The sequence below is a fragment of the Rhipicephalus microplus genome, chromosome 9 (genome assembly GCF_043290135.1).
Source record: "Rhipicephalus microplus isolate Deutch F79 chromosome 9, USDA_Rmic, whole genome shotgun sequence".
NCBI lineage: Eukaryota > Metazoa > Arthropoda > Arachnida > Ixodida > Ixodidae > Rhipicephalus > Rhipicephalus microplus.
Window position 1 is genome coordinate 44,859,399 of NC_134708.1, and position 18,843 is coordinate 44,878,241.

The 18,843-nt window shown below is 42.2% G+C and overlaps 1 protein-coding gene across 3 annotated transcripts in view; it reads right to left on the reverse strand.

Moving 5' to 3' along the window:
* Positions 1–1,165: 1,165 nt before the first annotated feature.
* The window catches only part of LOC119163798 (membrane cofactor protein), a 55,377-nt gene continuing 37,699 nt past the window's right edge, over positions 1,166–18,843 (reverse strand). For 2 of the 3 annotated variants that reach the window (XM_037415868.2, XM_075873517.1), the window contains exons 5-10: positions 17,606–17,785; positions 14,375–14,419; positions 13,304–13,480; positions 10,685–10,765; positions 8,000–8,167; positions 1,166–7,396 (exon numbers count right to left, since the gene is read on the reverse strand). In XM_037415868.2, the coding sequence (XP_037271765.2) occupies positions 7,170–7,396; positions 8,000–8,167; positions 10,685–10,765; positions 13,304–13,480; positions 14,375–14,419; positions 17,606–17,785 (878 nt within the window). In that variant the 3' untranslated portion in view covers positions 1,166–7,169. The remainder of the gene's footprint in view (positions 7,397–7,999; positions 8,168–10,684; positions 10,766–13,303; positions 13,481–14,374; positions 14,420–17,605; positions 17,786–18,843) is intronic. The other variant, XM_075873518.1, reaches the window with a different exon arrangement.

The following is an 18,843-nucleotide window of genomic DNA, read 5'->3' on the forward strand; positions in this document are numbered from 1 at the left end:
ATATTTCGAGCTGCTTGCCATATTTAGCATGGATTATTCAGACTTGTTGCTGTTCTTGAAGCAAAGGGCAATAAACACTCAAATACCTCTGCAAAGGCATATCTTTTTCGTGCTGTAACGATTCCTACACAGGCGAATCAGCCACGTTTTGTCGTTGACCTTAATCTCGACGGTTTGTTCCGATGCCTCGGTGGTAGCTTGCTACAATGTCAACGGCGTCATCACGGTCGTCGTGCGAGGTTGCCGCGAAGTTGGCAAAGTGAGCCATAGCGCAGCGCACGCTTCTGGGCGCACCTCGAGATCACAGCAGTTGCGGTTACGATTGCGAGAGATAGCCGCGGAACGCTTTACACAGCGTACGCAGGCTGCATGGAGCCAGCTTACAAAAGATAGCGCCGTCAGTCACCGAAGACGAGTGAAGTGCAACAAAGAAATGTAGTCGACTAAGGTTGCACGGCGGGCTTGTTGGTTATTCATGTTGTTCGAGGTATAGCGCATCCAGGACGGGACAGAAAAGGAGACACAGAACACCGTGTATGTGTTCTGTGCCTTCTTCTCCGTCCCGTCCTGGATACGCTATACCTCGAACAACATGCAACAAAGAAGCAGTTTCCCAACGGTGCACACGTGTGTCAATTGTGAAAGGCTAAACCTAACTTTTTTTTTGCATTATCTCATTTTTTGCTCATTCCAAAAAAAAATCTTTCATAAAATTTGCCCCCATAATGAACGCATTCCCAACTTTGCTCCAATTTTTCAAAAAAAAAAAAAACTGCGTTTTCATTACGCAAGTAAATACAGTACTTGCATATGACGACGCTTGGGCCAATAGTGCCTGCTCACCGAAGCCGCCGGCCCATGTAAGTCGTCATGCACGAGGCATAAACTACGAACTCTGAACTTTTCTCTCGCCTTCGTTATGTCGTACTATGTACACAGCTATGTATCCTAGCTCAGGCTGCAAGTTTTGTACTGCTAACAGTGCAAACCTAAACCACATTATGAGGCAAAGTAAAGACTACTCACTAATCGCAATCAAACGAATGCTTGAGGCCAACAAGCCTAAGTTCACATAGCTCATGCGCTAGCCTGTCCTAACATTATTGCCAAGCCTTGTTTCAATCACCCGCACGAATGCGGTGATGCAAAGAATACACACCAAGACTTGTGTAATTTTTGATGTTTTATTACACTTTGTACGGTCTGCGGGGCCCGCCTGCACACAGTGCAAGCGTGAACAGAAATGAATTAAGCTCTGCAAGCTGGCAACTTGCCTCGGAACACACTAACATTAATCAGTCTATGTGCGAGCTTTCGAGTGCACAGCGAATATTGTATACTCGGTCACACAAGACACACTTTGGATATCGGTAGGGATCAAATGTTTGTATCGCAGGTGGCCTTTCTTTGGCAAAATGCCAAGGAGGCAATTGCGACAGAGGAATTAGATCGCATCAGAAGTGCTCATGTGATGCCGGCATCAATAATGCCCTTAATGCTCAGAGTGCAAGTGGTAAGGACTGTCGACCAAACTCTTAAGAGACTCCTGCATACAGTTTCATGCAGGCTCACTGAAAACAGAGCTATGTTACAGCGTGGAACGAGAGGAAAAATTTTTGCTGTGGGAATCAGAGGCACTTTTGCAATCACAAGCGATTCACTACTTGGTGCACACGGCAGACCAACAAGTAACGCATCCAGCATTGAACACACGAGCAAGCGTGCCACCTGTCGAATGTTTTAACCAGAAAGCAAGTGAAGCAGTGTTGAGATGAACTGTGAAAGACAGCCCGACAAAACTGCTCGAAAATACTTGGTATGGCACAGCATGTTGTACACATTATTAAGCAGCAACAAATCATAGTATAAAAAAAACAGTAATTCACAAAGATCTCGCCAGAACACGGATAAACAACAGCATGAAGCAGTGCATGAACTTATGAGCATCGGTGTCCCCATATTAAAAACTCAGTCTGATAGACATGACTCCGAACATTTACAAACACAAACATACACAAAAAGAATCGCAACATCTTTTTGACCCGTTCATCCCAAAACGGGAACTGAGATTCTAAGGTGGCACGACATTTCGTTGAACTCATCTTAAAAAACACAACAGCGTCAAACATAACTGAAACACCACCATGAGAGTTTCAGGTAGCACAACCTTTTACAATCATTGTATTGAACTCCCTAAAAAAATTCACAAAATTTGGCTTAATCGTCCCTTTGTCAACAACCTTATTAACACATTAAGACTATTGAACTTGCATTTCAGCCCAACGAAATTCGTGTCATGCACTTTCAAACTACCTGTTCAAAAATAAAAAAGTTTTTTGTGATTACAAAGTGTAGCTATACTAGACATGGCCTACGGTTGTTCAGTAGATTTAGCTCATGTATGACCTCATCATTCACGAGCCGTTATCTAGTGAACAGTATAGTACTCGTCGATGTCTCAGGCCATTAAGAGCTGACGAAAAACTTTCACGTTACAAAAGTGTAATAGCGCACTTTACAAGGCACAAGTGCAAGGCACAGTGGGCAAATTGGTGCCACGAGGATGAAAGCAAAGGTCTGCAAAAGGCGCGTTACGTCACGAACACTTCGAATGCTGCATGCCTAAAGACATTTATTTAAAAGGTGTGGCACACAAGTCACTGAGGCAATGTGCATTCACACACTTCATTATACACTCAAACCTCAATATAATGAACCCTGACATAACAAAATATCGGTTATAACGAAGTGAACAAAAAATAGTTTTTCAATAGATACGGTGTTTGGAATAAACTTTTGCAATAAATTTTCGAATACACCAAACTTATTTTCATTTAAAATTCAACTTTGTTATAATGAGGTTTGAGAATACAAACAGGCAGACAACTGACTGCTTTAAAGAGACTGCCCACAAAAAAACTTACTGCACTCTGTTAACAACAAACCCACAAGAACAGTGAAAGATGACAATGGGGCTCCTAAAAATGTAAATGAGCAAGCTGCTCTGGCCAATAGAGGTCATAGGCAATATAATGGTACTAATTACCACTATCTTCAGAGCCCTGCTTTCTGCAATGGGTGCAATCAGTCTAGTAGTCTCACAATGTTCTGTCTAAATAACTTGCCACAGAATAAATTCAAAGGAAACAAGCCCGTTTCTGTACGATGTCATGGTGTGGTTGAACACAAAGTTCAGGAGCTATCACAAAAGTTCTCACAGGTTTCAATGAAAGTTCTTGTCCCTTTCCAAAATGTTGCTTTCTCTCTAGCTGCCTGCCACAAATAATGGTAAATAATGGACGCCTGCATAAATCAATACCTCGTTGTTTAAAAATACATATAGATTGCTTTTGCTTGACACTATTTCATTCCCATCATCCCCCAATCTGACCAACAAAGTTCGAAAAAGGATATCATCGTAAACAGAATCATATATACATTATTTTGGCTCTCAAATTCCAAGGCACTGGAAGTGCGTACTGGGCGATCCATTGATATGGGAGACGGCAACAGATTTAATGAGAGTGCTTCCCTATAAATGAAACCATTGTACACTGCCGTTCTTTATAAAAGGGAACACATGAACACGTGGTCTCCTCTCTGCAACAGCTGGCTACAGTATCGTACAGCGCTTGTCTAGCGGCCATAATTCGTTGTGTTGTTTGCCAATAGACGACGCCAAAAGCCAACGTCTTTGCTGTTGGTCGATGATGGGCCTGTAGGCAGGCGCCGCAGAGCGCAGGCCACGTGCTCACGTATTCCCTTTCATTAAGGACGACAGTGCACATCTCTCATAGATTAGAAACAGCATTGGTGCACTGCAGTTCATTTTTCTGCTAAATTCCATGCCTCTTATCTATGGTTGTGGCCTGCTGATGCCATTGACGATGCTTCACGTCCAGCTTCAGTAACCTTCACTCGCTGCTTGCAGTGGCCACATGCACTACCGTTTCTTTTACAGGTCCGCAATGACGAAGGCCGACTACTGTCAAGAGTGTGAACACCCTCCGTTTCCAACTCTGAACGCAACATCGGGTGCATTGCAATTGAAAACGAGTTCTGCTATTCAGCATCTTAATTGAACCGGGCAAGAGCTTTGAGAGTACGGTAAGAGTATACATTAAAGATGCGTAGTGTAAGCATAAGTGCACGTGGCGTTCGTTTGAATAGATTAGCATGGTGCACCCGTATGTACAAGCATTGCTAAGGTGTTCAAACACTCACAACTATCTCGTGGTGCTGAATTATTTTTTTTTTCAGCCGCATCACAAAATTCACATTATTGGGTTTTGCTTATGCAGCGAACTTTTAGCTTCCTACTGGACAGTGAACCCTCTACCAAAGCAAAGATCACTGGAGCTTTGCCTTAAAGGCTCTGAAATGCAAGACTGGTTCTCCTGCCTTACCTGACGACGACCGACGCAAATGCCCAACTACAAGCCCTGTATAGCAGGTATGATTGATCTAAACTCGCATGTTCCCCCATTAACTACCCCACGATCCTCTCATAAGCAGAATAGTGAGCTCTGCGAAACCTAAAACTTTCCCATTTTTCCTTCCATGTACATATACAACCCTCCCTCTGTGGTTACCCGGATGTGGCCCTGGCTTACCTGCAAGACTTTACAGCATAGCACAAGTGAGATGCAATGGAGAGTTACATGAAAGAAAAAGTATAAGTATAAACAGAATGCCAGATTCATTCTTTGTTTTCCATTTCTTTTCTGCTTTTATTTTGCTATCTCAACTTGCTCTATATCTATACACTGGTACAGCGGTGGTGGCCGTAGTCTGCAATCAGGCCATATTTTTTGTACAAACGAGAAAACAAAGGTAAAAGACTTGTACAACAAACAAAATGTTGAACGATACTTTTGCGGGACCACAAAAAGAACTAATGCACGCAGAAACACAATGGCAACGGAGGACTGTGTTTTGCAGGTGCCATAAATGCATTGTTTCACAGGGCAGACAATATAAAGAAACATTCAAAGGCACAAAACCATGCGAAACACAAAAAGCAAAAGGTACTGAAGAACTAAAGGGTAAACTAAAGAAGATGGCACCACATGTGGCCAGCAACACAAAATCAATGCTCCTCACAAGATGACTCTGACTTGTTCCAAAATAAGCCTTTGAAAATGCACAAATGCATACAAAAGGCACCGGTAGAGCTCATTGAATACACAAGAACTGTTGCATAAATAATTTATTCACTATCTGAACTGTTCTTGTTGCAATAAAGTAAGCATGCAAGATATTCTCAGTATTTTGTCATAATTCAAACGTTATCACAGGTATGGGTGCCACTGTTTTTAGTTTTTCAGCTGGTACAAATGGTAACTTCTAGATCAAACAGTTCACAGTTCAACCCATGCTTTCAAAGCAAATGTAAAACGAGTAAACGAGACTTAAAAGTCCATACCAATGTTGACAGATGAGCCAACAGCTACGCACTGCTCTTTAGCTGTCCTCAACCAAATGTCAAAGCAAACTTGCTAGTTCTGCTACCTATTTTCAAGACAAGTTTTTGTTTAGTTTGATTGTACAGTACCAATTTATCAAAACAATTAAAATTTTACTATTTGTGCCATGCCTCTTTGAACGTCCCATAAGTCATATATTTATTGTAGGAAAGTTGGTGACCCTGATCAGGATGCAGTTAGCTTAATGATTATCATACTAGACGAGTACTTCGCAATGCTTCTAACATATCTTTGCTTGTACCAACTGTAAATAAAATAAATAAACTTTGTTTTCATGTTGGGGTGGCAGTAATTTCAGGGCCTTCGTAAAGCCCGATTCACAAACACACACACGTCAAATGCATCGTCATCCACTGGCGTTCATCATAGGGCAAGTTGCTAGTACCGCTTTCTCTTTTGCTATGAGCAGTTGCCAATGTTTCAAGTTTCCTCCCCCCTCCCCTTTGTCGCTTTTTGAAGTTTTTCAAAAAGCGACATTTCGTAACAAACACTTGATGGTACTATGCCCCGATGGAGCACCCAACAGCTGCTTGAAACAAGCCTTACATGTAGCTGGATAACGTGCAAGGGTGGGCCACATCACAAAGCACCTCTGCTGCATTTTAAGACTGACGTACAGTAAGTAATTATTTGAAGACTGTAGCGATGACTAAATTTTATGGCCATGACCAACAATATAATATAGTGCAGTGTAATGTACAGCGTGTGTATTGACACAGTGCATGCTACAGCAAAAACGCAATACACTGGTGTAATTCATTTTTTTACACTACTGGCAGCTTTGGACAAGTCGTCACTTGTAATAAGACAACTGGACCAATGTGGCTCTGTTATAGAATTTTTTTACAATTTTTTAGCCTTTTCTTAATTGAATTTCTTGCTCTATGAATCAAATGCCACTGAGTAACTGCAAAAAACATTTCCCCAGGAGGCACACATCAGCCTGCTTCGAACAACCGCTCCAGCCAGTCATCTTTAGACACCTTGCAGTGTACATAGGCAGCTTCGAACAACCGCTCCAGCCGGCCATCTCTAGACACCTTGCAGCATAAACTCCACAATAACCTTGGCTGCTCTTTCAAGTCAGCCACAAAGTATACAGATTATAATTTCATGTGCTCACGCATCTGTGAGAAAACAAAGCCCCATCACTGGCTCAGTTACAGCTAAGGGAGCATGCCTGCTGTATATTGTATGCACGAATAGAATTTGTCGACAAAAGGGGTGCGTAGAAACCAGGTTGTATCGCTACGCGAGCGGGTCACCTCACTTACTTTAGGTGTAAGTAAAAGGTGGTGGCCGCTCTATTAACTTGGAAATTGCATTCCCAAGATGCCATGACAGTTCATGATAGTACAGACACATGGACAAATGACGATGACTCAAGGCGCAACCATGACGCCCAGGCAGCCGGAGACTCCAACCGATGCAGCAGGCACATACATACCACACATGCTCCGTAACTCATGCATTGTGCTCATCTGCAATAGATCTGTTCGAAGGCATTTCAAGAAGCACTTCGAAGTACCCGGCAGGAAGCACTGGCCTCTGGCTATCATGCCCACTGAACATGTTGCTGAGCGACGATAATGGCCTGAAACAAATCTTCCAGCATTGGGCCATTGAGCAGCAAAAGCTTGCAGATGGTCAGCAGCACTGAACCTGCGCCGCATGGTGGCTGGCTCATAGGCTCGTCACAGGAAATGGCTTTCCCAGTCTTGCCACCTCCTCATTCGATATTGCATCGTATGGTCCCGGCTTCCGTATTTGCCGCCTGTAGTTTCGAGGCGGCGGCGTGCTCCGCCGTCTCCGCCGAAGGAAGTAGAAGAATCCCAGGCAGCACAGTACGAGTGAGGCAAGAACAGCCAAGCAAACACTGAGGATGATGATCCATGGCGGAGGCGCAGTGCCTGGAAGAGAAGTTTAACACCCGAAATTCGGTATATGAGACAGTGATACAGAGACACTAGTATGCCTACAGTAAAATACAGATTCATAAGGGAATGCATAAGAGGTACCTTGCTTATTAGAGACATCTCATATTAAAAGACAGAAGTTGCTGCTTGGAGCATGCCTCTTATAAAGAGGTTTAACTGTAAGTACAATACACAATAGAGCAGGAGGTAAAAACATTTTTTTTTCACATGACATTACAGCAATGCAAACCCACTTTGTGATTATAATCGAAGTGAGAAGAGAAATTTAGGCTTGCATAAAAGTTGGCAAGGCGACAACACCTCAGTAGCCAGCAGTGAAGGTTAATATAGTTTTGACAGGTGACAAAGCAAACCCATATCTTCAAGAGCGGCTTGCTTATGACTACATAAATAGGTTACCTTAATTAGCTCCTCTATTAGTACACCTATGATAGTAAAGCCAGCAATATTTGAACACTCCGAGTATAATTTATCAATCTAAACAGATTAATTGTTTCCCTTTAGTGTCCCTTTAAAAGTTTTCACAGTGACCAATTTGCAACAACGAGCAGAAAACAAACGAGAACTATCACTCACATGTTGGCGTCATCGGAGGATCCCAGACGCCCGTCGGCTTGCACACGAGCGTAGCGGGGCCGTGCAAGGCGTACCCTTCGTTGCAGGTAAAGAGGACGGATGCGTTGATTCTGAATCCGTCTTTGCTGAACAGCCTACCGTAGGTTGGGCTTGGCAGCGGGCTACACTCTGTTAGCGCAACGCAGCACAGATGTGGTGTTTTTTTTTTTGGGGGGGGGGGGGGGGGAGGTATAGTGCAGGAGCGACGAGATGGGAGTATGCAGACATCGAAGAAAGCCCAGAAAAAACGCCACCAAAACAGGAAGCAAAGACCGCCAAGCACGAAAACAACGGTAGGCACAAAGCCACAAGAAAATGTGAGTGCAAAAGTTGCAACGAAAACGGCGATTGTAAGCGAAAGAGTGAGCAACAAAGGATGACAAGTGTGCCGTGTGATGTTTGTCCACAGAGCAAGCAAAAAGATGGGAAAGGAAGCAAAGGAACGAAGAAATGTAAATAGCATTTGCATTTCAATCAAGTCAGCCAAGCCAGGACAGGAAAGACATGCGAAAAGTTGAAACCATTCCATGAAAACAGAAAGAAAATGGGAGTTTTTCGCAGTTTAATGGAGAACGCCACACGCAAAAAGTAGGACAACAGTTAAAAGACCGAATTAGATTGAAGAGAAAGGAACGTGCAAGTTTGAGTGAGATATATAGGAGCATGTGGAAAAAAGAAACAAAAAACAAAAAAGTGTTAGACGTGTGACGTGTGCATACCCTTTAACACAAGTAAAAATTCAGTGTGAACATAAAAAAAAATATTTCCAAAAGACTGACCTGACTTAGCTACAGTAAACAACCTCTTCACCGAACACACTCCTTGCATATAAATTTATACATTGACTATATTGTTCCAATTCAGAAATTTAAAAAAAATCAAAATGCCATGATATCTAAGCCACTGCCATTTTAGCATGATATTACACTATGTAGCAGGAGGCAGCAAACCTACATCATAATTTGGTCGATTATCAAATCTAAATAAATTACATTCTACATGCAAATTTGATGTTATAGTAGTATACATGATCACAATAGCATTGCTTCGACATTGATTCTTAGTAAATTCCTCAGAAGCCTTCTTTCAACAATTTAATGACTTTTAATTAAGTGATGATGCATTCTTGGGGGGTTTAAGATTAGATAAATGAGTATCTCAACATTCCAGAAATGTAGACATGATGTGTCTACTACAGAATTCTAAACTTTGGAATCAGATTGCAGATTTGAAAGAGGTAAAGTAGAGCCCTTCAACAAAAATCATTAGAATTTTAACTGCTTCTTGCATCTGCCTAGCCAAGCAGCCTTCTTTCAGAAATGGCAAGAACCTAAATCCAAGTTTTTCTCTATTGTTTTTTTTAGTGATCTACACAAGGAACAAATCCATGGCGTCACATGTCATAATGGTTGTGATAGATGCTGACACTAGACATGCTAATGGTCACTCACACTTCTGTGACGTGAATATTCTGAAAAAGTTTGAAACTCCACCCTTTTTGCAGGAGTGGTGTTTCGTCAAAGTGGATGCTGGCTATCTTGTTATTGAGATAGCAATTACATGGACACTCTCGGCTGGATTTCGGCTGGATTTCGGCTGTAGTATCACCGGCGTGATACTCAGCATTATCAGCAAGAAGGTGCAAGAGCGCGCTGCAGCTCTAATCTCTCGCACGTACTTTGGCCCGCAGAGAGGAGGGGAGTGGACGATCTCTCACGCCCCTTTATCTCAGGGTGGGGAGGATGATACGTCTTGGGTGGCGTTGCGCTTGACTAGAACGATTCTGTTGTAGTTACGGGGCGCACAAAGGTCACTGCAACCGTTGCACAGCCTCCGTTTGCGAAAAAGGCGCGCTTTTCAAACCCAGCGAAGTAACAACTGAGATGCTTATTCTGTACCTGTGAGTACGTTCATCTGTACCTGCGAGTACGTTTTGTGCATCATTTATGTGTGAGAAACGTGGGGCACGTCTCGATCTGCTTGCCATTCTGCTTAGATCTTCGAATTTGTTGCTATCGCGTTCATAGCTTCGTCTTTGCAGCAAAGCTGTGACTTTATTTACGAACATAAAAGTGCTGCCTGAAACACAGTGAGCCTTTCAACAGAAAGGTTATGTTTCCGTGTCATTTTCATGCATCTGCAGAAAAAGATGTGTCTCACTGACGATTAGGTAGGCTCAACAATGCGCCTTTTGTTCAGCACTCTCCTGAGCAGGTTGCACAGATAAAAGATACCAAGCAATCAAGCGTATTGACACGTTTCTCATTTTCGTTTTGTGACCATCCATGGCAAAAGTCACCAAGAAAATGGCCTTCACAAATAGCGAATCTATTAGAAAACTGTCATACAATAGGTTCTCATTTAATATCTTTATGTGTGTTTGCTTATTTCTATTGCTTCTATTTTATAAAGCAGCATCTCTGTTCTAATAGCTTGTTGGAAAGGAAGTGTCGAAATAAAATACCTCCTCCTCCCACTACCCTACTTAGTATATCCTGAGCAACACTATTGCATTACATATCATTAAATACTGTAAAGAAACATTAAGATGAGAAGGTTTCACATGCTCATCTGACATAGGTATGAGACAACTATCTCTAAATCACCCCCAAGAAAAAAGAAGGGATCATTTTATCCAGTACTAACGTGTTGGTGGTAAAGGAGCGGTTGTTGTGGTCGTGGTGGTGGTAGTTGTTGGCAATGGTGGTGACGGTGATGATGCTACAGCTGTTGACAAGGAAAGCAAAAACTATATTACACAACCAGTTAACACCATTAAACATGAAAAACAAGAACCAAGGGGAGGGAAGCACTTGAAAAGGAATGAAGACTGGGAACACTGGAAAAGAAAGGCAGATAGAAAGAAAACCTGACTGGTGACTGACGGGACCGAAAAGGAAACGAAATGTTGTGTTCGCCTGTATCACAAAATCAGCTTTCACATGACAATGAGAGTTTTAGCAGTGGGACTCTTAAACGACGCATGTAAGCAGCAAAGGAGACAAAATGACATAACCAGCAATGCCCGGCATTAGACAAGACCATCAAGACCAAACCATGCAAAGAAGCACCAGAAAAATAACACCAGGAAAGTATCGATATGCTGTCTGTACTACAGACGCCTTACTCGAAATTGAACATTGAAGATGCTCGTATCTTTATTGGAGTGAAAAACATTGGTGTATGAAGAGCGCGACAGCTTTGATTTCATTTCTTTTTTCTTCCCGTGCACGTGGCAACTAATCAACATATTTTATATTGCACAAGAGTGCAATTAACTCTGAAAACACATGTACAACGTTTTTTCTTTATTTTGACAATCTATTTCATAATCACTGTCAGTTTCTTTTCATCGCCAATTTGAAGCAAGGAGAGTGGTGAGAAGCCATTGAATGAGAGGTGTTGCTAGAACCACCATATTGACAAAGAGACTGCTTTCCCAGGCAGCGTTTTTTTAAGTACACCCAGCTCAATCTCTCATACCTCAATTTGGAAGATAGCGGTTTAAAGCTAGAGAAGACATTTCTGAATATCATACACCTACATAACATAGGGTCATTATCATAGGAAGAGTGGGGGCAAGATGAAATACAAAAAAGAGAGCAGAAAGGTCAGGCTGCCATCTCAAGACGAGTACTTACTCCATTCTCGGCGACAACTTTTCTTGCCAGTACTGCAGACGCTACAGAAGCCTAACCTATACCTGATGTCATATCGAAACACAGCACTTGAGTTTACTGATAACTTTCTCATCTGCCTCACTGCAATAAATGCTACTTTATTTATTATGCAACTCAAACAGTAGTGGGAAGTCGTAGGTAAAACGTATTGTTCACTTTGTAAGAATGCCTTCTTTTTTTTCCGTTTTTTTTAGTCCCACCTTTTTAGCATGCCTGTTTTCCAATGTGAGCATGGTGTCCACAACGTGGTTGGTCTGCGTTTGGCTGCAAGTGCTATATAGTTCTCCAAGAAAAATATACTGGTAATTCAACACTAAAATGTAGGCTGAACAATTCGAATGTCAAGATTCACATTTTTTGTGTATACATTTTTCCAAATGCATCAATGATGTGAGCGAGCTGCTGCACAACTTGCGGAGCGGCACAAATGTGCATAAGGCCTTCCTTCTTAGTCTTTTCTCCCCCACCAAGATAAGTTGTCGCCGAGTGCAGCATGTGCCATGTCGGAGTACCTAAAGCCTGGCCAGAATAATCGGCCGCTGTCTGGCAGTACTGGGAATCAAAACACGGTAGCTCGGTTGTTGGATGCAGATGCTCCACCAATTGACTACCACTGCCATAGTCATCATTGTCGAAGTAGGAGAATAAGGTTTCCATAACCTCCCTTTCCTCATCCACTACTAATAGCGAGGAAAAGAAAAACTAGGTGCAAATAAAAACACTTCAAAGAAGTGCAGACCGTAAGGACTAAGATAAGCTTTTTTGTTAAAGCATAGGCTCCAGCGACACTACTCGTTCGATGACCTCGAATTGGTTTGTCATCCGCAAGAAAACACGGGAAAATTAGCCATATAGACGTGGAAGTCAAAGCAAAGAGACAGAAGGGACAGAGTATAGACATGCAAACAAAGAAAGAAAGGGGAAGATGGTCCATTGAATGCAGACACACCACTTTATAAAAAGAAAAACAAAAACGTGATGAATATGTACAAGCCTTGAAAACCACTATACCTGGCTAATTATAGGTAGAAAATTGCTTCACATTGTTCAACTTATGGGAAAATGTAAAGAATGTGCTTCTCATTGGATGGTTTTAAGTTAAACCAATGACTCATTGTCGTTTTTTTTTTCTGTCACTTTCGCATTATTTTGGTGCATGTACAGAATATTCATTGCTACAGTACTTCCCTGGCTACCCTGCCTCACTGATTTTTAATGTAGTGCCATCAGACACAGTTTTCATGTTAAAACAGTTAGGGGTTTACCTTTTCTACCTAATTATTTTCACTCATTTTATGTACAATATGATGAAAGAAAAAAAACACGCTTTCGCAGAGTTGCTCTACCAGGCTCCCCTGTCCAGCCATCGATTGATCGATCGATCCTAAAAGCACAGTGCACAGGCAAGCGTGGAAGTAAAAGAAAAAACCCGATTCAATAGCAACAAGGTCATCAGAAACAAGCCACCAGGAGAGAGAAGCAGGATGGGGAGACAAGAGTGAGAACAGAAGATGTGAGGAACTGAAAGAACAGAGGACATGGGAGGGCCACTGACAAAAGCCAAGACTGTCGAAAGTCAACCAACTTTGTCTCTTTGTGTCCGTGCACGACGGTGGGTCTGGACGCCACTTGAGGTCTTCACCGCATGTGGCGGACGATCGCTGGCCGTCGTCGCAGACGTAAATGATGATGGCGCCAACCTCATAAATGCGGTTTGTTTTAATTTCGCCGTGGGGCAGTGGCTTCGGTTCAGAACACCTCTCTGAAAAGTTTTTTTTTTCTTTGTCACAGAAATCGTACACTGCTTCAGCCATGACTGGCTTCAGTCAACAGTACGGTGAAAAATGAAAAACTCAGCTTTCATTTGACGCTTTCTTTCATGCTGCATGCAGGTGAACGTGCCAAACTCAAACCAGCATTTTCATTAGTCAAGCCTCGACAAGCGTTTTGTGAGTGGGCACGGCAAACGTTCGTGCTTTGAGTTTGCATTGCGGGAATAGAAACAAGAAAAATCAGCTGAAACCATCTGTGATCATTAGAACTGATTAAGTGAACAGCACAAAGTACAAAGCATCTTCGGTTTTTAGGTTTTAAGAATGATTCCGAATGATTAGAGAAGAGGAAGTTAGGATACCTGGAAGGCCAAACTAAACATTTTATTCTGTGTTATGCACAACGTAGTCATTTCCACAGTTTACTGTGGCACAAAATATTGCAGTTGTTCCTACTGTTCCCCTCTACAATTTTAGCATTTCTCTAATGATAGTGTGTATATGGGCATATCAAGCGTTAATGTAATACAATATCTCTATGTATGAGCGAGAAAAGACAACTGTCTATTATTAACCTGCATATTAATGGGCACAATATATTAGGCTGTGACTGATTGACTGCAGGACTGGTTATCATTTCACAGGTGTTATTTTACCAATCCAGCATTGCTGTAATTAAGGGCAAGGCAAACCTGACCAACATCAAGAATTTCATGGGCACCACACTCCCCCCTTCTGATGGTTTACATTGATGCCAGACTGCCAGATGCAGCTTCAAAGACACAGCAGAAAACAAACAAAAAACAATCCCCCATGCTGTTAATGCTTGCTTAGAATATGCACAGTATGCGCGAGCCACTATGGCCACGCAACTGTTCTCTTACCAACAATGACATTCGGAGTCCAAAATTCCACAGCCTTTCCATGTCCTGCACATTGCACATGCCGCCACAGCTCATTCATTCTACACAGCTTGCACGTTCAGCAAATCATATCACACCACACCAGAGTTGACTCAAAGTGACAGATGTACAGAGATCAGGCAACAAAGGCTTGCTTTACTCCTGGATCAGGCAACAAAGGCTTGCTTTACTCCTGGCAACAAGTACCAGGAGTAAAGCAAGCATTTGTACACTTGTGCTATGCACTTGTGCTGTGCTATCAGTGCTGTCAATCACACGCATGCATGAACATTGCACATAAACCTCTGTGATCTGCTGAAGCAGCTATATGCAAATGAAAACTTCGCGTGACTTAAAATAATCGGTAAATAGAGCATGCTGGCTATATATGTCGCAGGTAATTGCATCAAGCCAAAAACAAACAAACAAAACAAAGAAGGGAAGCAGTTCTCACAACGCAGTACACAACAGCGAGCACCCACAAACATGCTCAGTATAAGTAACAATATTTATGACACAACACACAGCGGACGACAAAAACTAGAGCTGCCTGACAATCCCAAGGTTCATTATAAAATGTTTACATTAAAATGTGGTACAGACATTTATGGCCAGAAAGTACAATAACAATAAATTTTGGCTCAATGTCCACTTAACGAATTTCAATACAAAATTCTCAACATAACAGTTTCAATACTGTAAGATGTCAATTGTGATTTTACTGACTTCACTTTATCAGGATTTGACTTTATCAGGAGTTAAACTAAGGAATGATTTACTGGTAAAATTCAATATGTTATATTGTAATACGCTAGCAAATAATATAATTGTTAGGGTTCAACGTTGCAATATGCTAGCAATAAACATAATTGAATCCATTTCGCACACCACTGTGGGGATAATACTTCAGATACAAATGTCTAATTCAGTCTTGCTGCAAAGTCGCCATCGTGCTATCTCACATTGGTTTAGAGTGCGAGTACGCTTTCTGCTCTTGGCTGAAAATGACAAACTGTGGGATCCCACAGCTTGCTGAAAATTCAAGTTTCTTGAACAAATTGGAACTGTGTGTCGGGAGTTTAAGCGACGCACCCCTTTGTTGTACATGTTGTCTTAGCTACAACAATTGGTGGCAACGCAGTCACATATATTTGCAATATACGTCTGCCACAAGAACTATTACACGATGACCTTTTCATTGTAATTTACTTCCTCACCATCTGATGCGTTTCCACCCAGAAACGATGTCTACTTGAGAAGGAAAGGTTAAAAACTGTAAAGACATGAACTAAACAAGCCGGCAGTTATGTGCGATGGCTGAAACACTATTTTTTTAAGAAAGCACTATAATTTCTACTTGAGGAGGCCCTTCCAGCTTTCATTAGAAGACTCATTCATGCCACCTACTGATCTCCTAGCTTTAGAATGCAAAAAAGTACAGCAGAGTTTAAAACAGCACTCAGATTTTGTTAAATATTCTTGAAGTTTGCGGAATGGTCAAGGTGGCAATTGCTTGTTAAAGCTCTGCGAGAACTGTCCCATCGGGATCCCTACAAAACACTCTAGTGGTACCTAGACAGACCTGGGTCACAGACAAATAGAAATATTCATAAAGTTCATGAAAGTAATCACATAATGGTCATCACAGTTTCTAACTGCTACTACGTAGATGCACAATTGAAGAGGATTTGGTAATAGATGTATACTGCGCCTCCTACACACCGTGATTATCAAGTGGACGAGTGACACCTTCCCCATTCAATTGCTCAGTTTGTGGCAGCACCTGGTGGTGCAGAGATCAACCATGCAAACATGGGAGCATGGTGTGCACGAACATCTGGCACAATGTGAGGTATCAAGGATGGCGAAGCTTTGTGTCCCTAGCTTGGTGAGAAAGCTGATGTGGGAGAGCATGGCTTGAGAATCGTCGACGAGTTTAACTAACCTAAGCAGCTTCCTTTATGCAAACTTGATCACCATCAGCAGCTGGACTATGCTCAATGCAAAATGATGGCCTCTACGGTGTTTCACCAACTACCACAGTTCTGTGTTTGCTGCGGCAAGGTTTTCCCCACAAGCTTCTTAATCTCATCCGATTTCTCTTGGAATTTTCCTCTTGACTTCAATTCGAATTCAGTCTGTTACTCTTAAAGGGGCCATACAACACTTTTGGAGCATGGTCAGAAAACGCTTCCAATCGGTAGTAGAGGCTCCTGACAACACGCGAGCCAAATATTGTGGCGCCGCACGCGGCCTGGAATTCATCATAAATAATCAAAATCAGCTAAAAAATTTCTTTCTCTTCTCTCGACAAATGACAGAAGACCCTAAAAAATCTCTCTTAGCAAGACCCATCTATAAGCCATTGGCTGATGGCATTGATTGGCATTGTGCGCTCGATTTTTACAGAGACTGCCGCGAAAGGCCACGACTTGTCCATTCGTGCGTGTAGAATCACTTTGAAAAAGTTGCGCAATCTAAGGAAAAAAAAGTTCTCAAGGTCACGAGGCCTGGGTGACGTACTTTTTTGCCTCTGCCATCCCTCCCTGCTTAGCTTCCAGGGCTTTCATAGAAAAGAGAATCCGATCGCAGTGTGGGTCAAATCTTTGCAAGTCCACTCGTACTGGACAGATTTTTAAAATTTTTGCGGCGTTGAATTCGCAAGGCATAAGCTCTTCCGGTGAATTCATTCCGTGGTTACTTAAAAAGTGTTTCAGGGCCTCTTTAATGACAAGTAGCTATCTTGCCTTCGTGTAAAATGTCCTGCCCTAGCTCATTTCGTTTTCTTGGTTTGGACTATGATGTCCTTAACACACGTTTGTCCCCTGACCCTGTAGTTTAATATGTTACAGCATGACAAAGATACCAATAGAACAAGACACAGCGTGTCCTATAGTTTGTGGGCTTCAGCTTTCTTTCCTTGTTATTGTAGAGCTGTAACATAATGAACCAGTACCAACTAGCCCAGTTCACTATACCCCAGACCCACTCTGCTCTCTTCAAAAGCTGGCAGCAAAACGTCCTGTCAACAAAAGCTGCCCTCACGTCTCCCAAGGTTACAACCATACAAGGTGGTTATGTAAGGTCCTTCACATTCGATTCAACTCTGCTCCACCAAGGCAATAATAAGAAAGGACTTGTGCACCCACACCAAGCACCCATCAAGTGGTGAAGCTCTCATTACTACAAGCGAAAAGAGTGGTTCAGGCTTACGCTCGCAAGTTGGGTCACGGCCAGACCACATTGCATCGTTCTTGCAGCGACGTGTAGCATCACCAACCAACGTAAAGCCCTGGTTGCAGGCGTACTGGATCGTGGAGTTTTCACGGAAGATTCCCTGTGGCGGGTCGACCTTTCCGTCGGCGATGGGGGTGGGTTGTGGGCAAAAGATTTCTGAAACAACAGGGACAACAACAACGGCTTGGTACCCGCAGTGGCACGTGAAAGAGAACTGTTTCTTTGAGGCAGGAGCAGCTAAGGGGAGCAATTCAGCCAAGAATGAAAGGAAAGGAAATGCTTCCCTGCAAATGCACACAAACAATGAAAAAAGAACAGTGAAAAAAATTCTGGGGTTTCTCGTCTATGAAGTAACTGGAAATATCCGAGGCATAATGCAGAACACACTATCGCACCTGCTCGATGAAAAGAAAAAGTGTGGCCTGTTGGGTGCCCTAGTTGAACCTAATTCCACTGTGAAACCACTAGACAAGCCAAACCAAGGTGATAGAAAACACGTCTTTGTGTTGCAGGTTTTCTTAAAGAGCCTCAAACCTGTGGCAAATATTGGTGATCCTGTCATCAACACTCTTCTGTGTGTATTACCTTCTTCATGAACAACGATTTCTTATTTCACCATAAAATTTTTAACACTCTTCAGTGTCATATAGAAATTTGTGAAAGCCGATGTTGACATCTTGTCTAGTCATTCAATGACACCACAAATCTCATTACTTCCCAAGCACTGTCATATATCAAGGGTGAGACACCTGAGACTAAATTGGGAGCAGTTTTTGGAGCAGAAAAATTTAAATATTGGAGCAGAAGAATCTTGCTTGGGAACAGTTAGCGACATTTAATATGTCGTCCTGAGAGCTTGAAAATACAAATTTTTAGCAACGTAGGGGCACCAGTGCATATTTTAATTAATTTATTATATGCATAACACTGAAAAAATTTTTGAAGGCAGTTTTTAAACAGATTATAGCCCGGTATGTACTGCAATACCATTTTATGTACCATGTGACCTATCTGGCCCTCATAACAAACACGTAAAACTATATTTATTAAGAAAAAGGTTTTGCTGGAAACTGGGATCCCCAGAAACATTTAAAAAGAAGAATACGTCACACTCAAAGAGAAATTAAAAAGTTGTGATTGTACAAGAATCTTAAATATGTAGCAGTGTGCCTTCGCCTAACAGTGGTCCTTCATAGGTCATCACTGTTGACCTA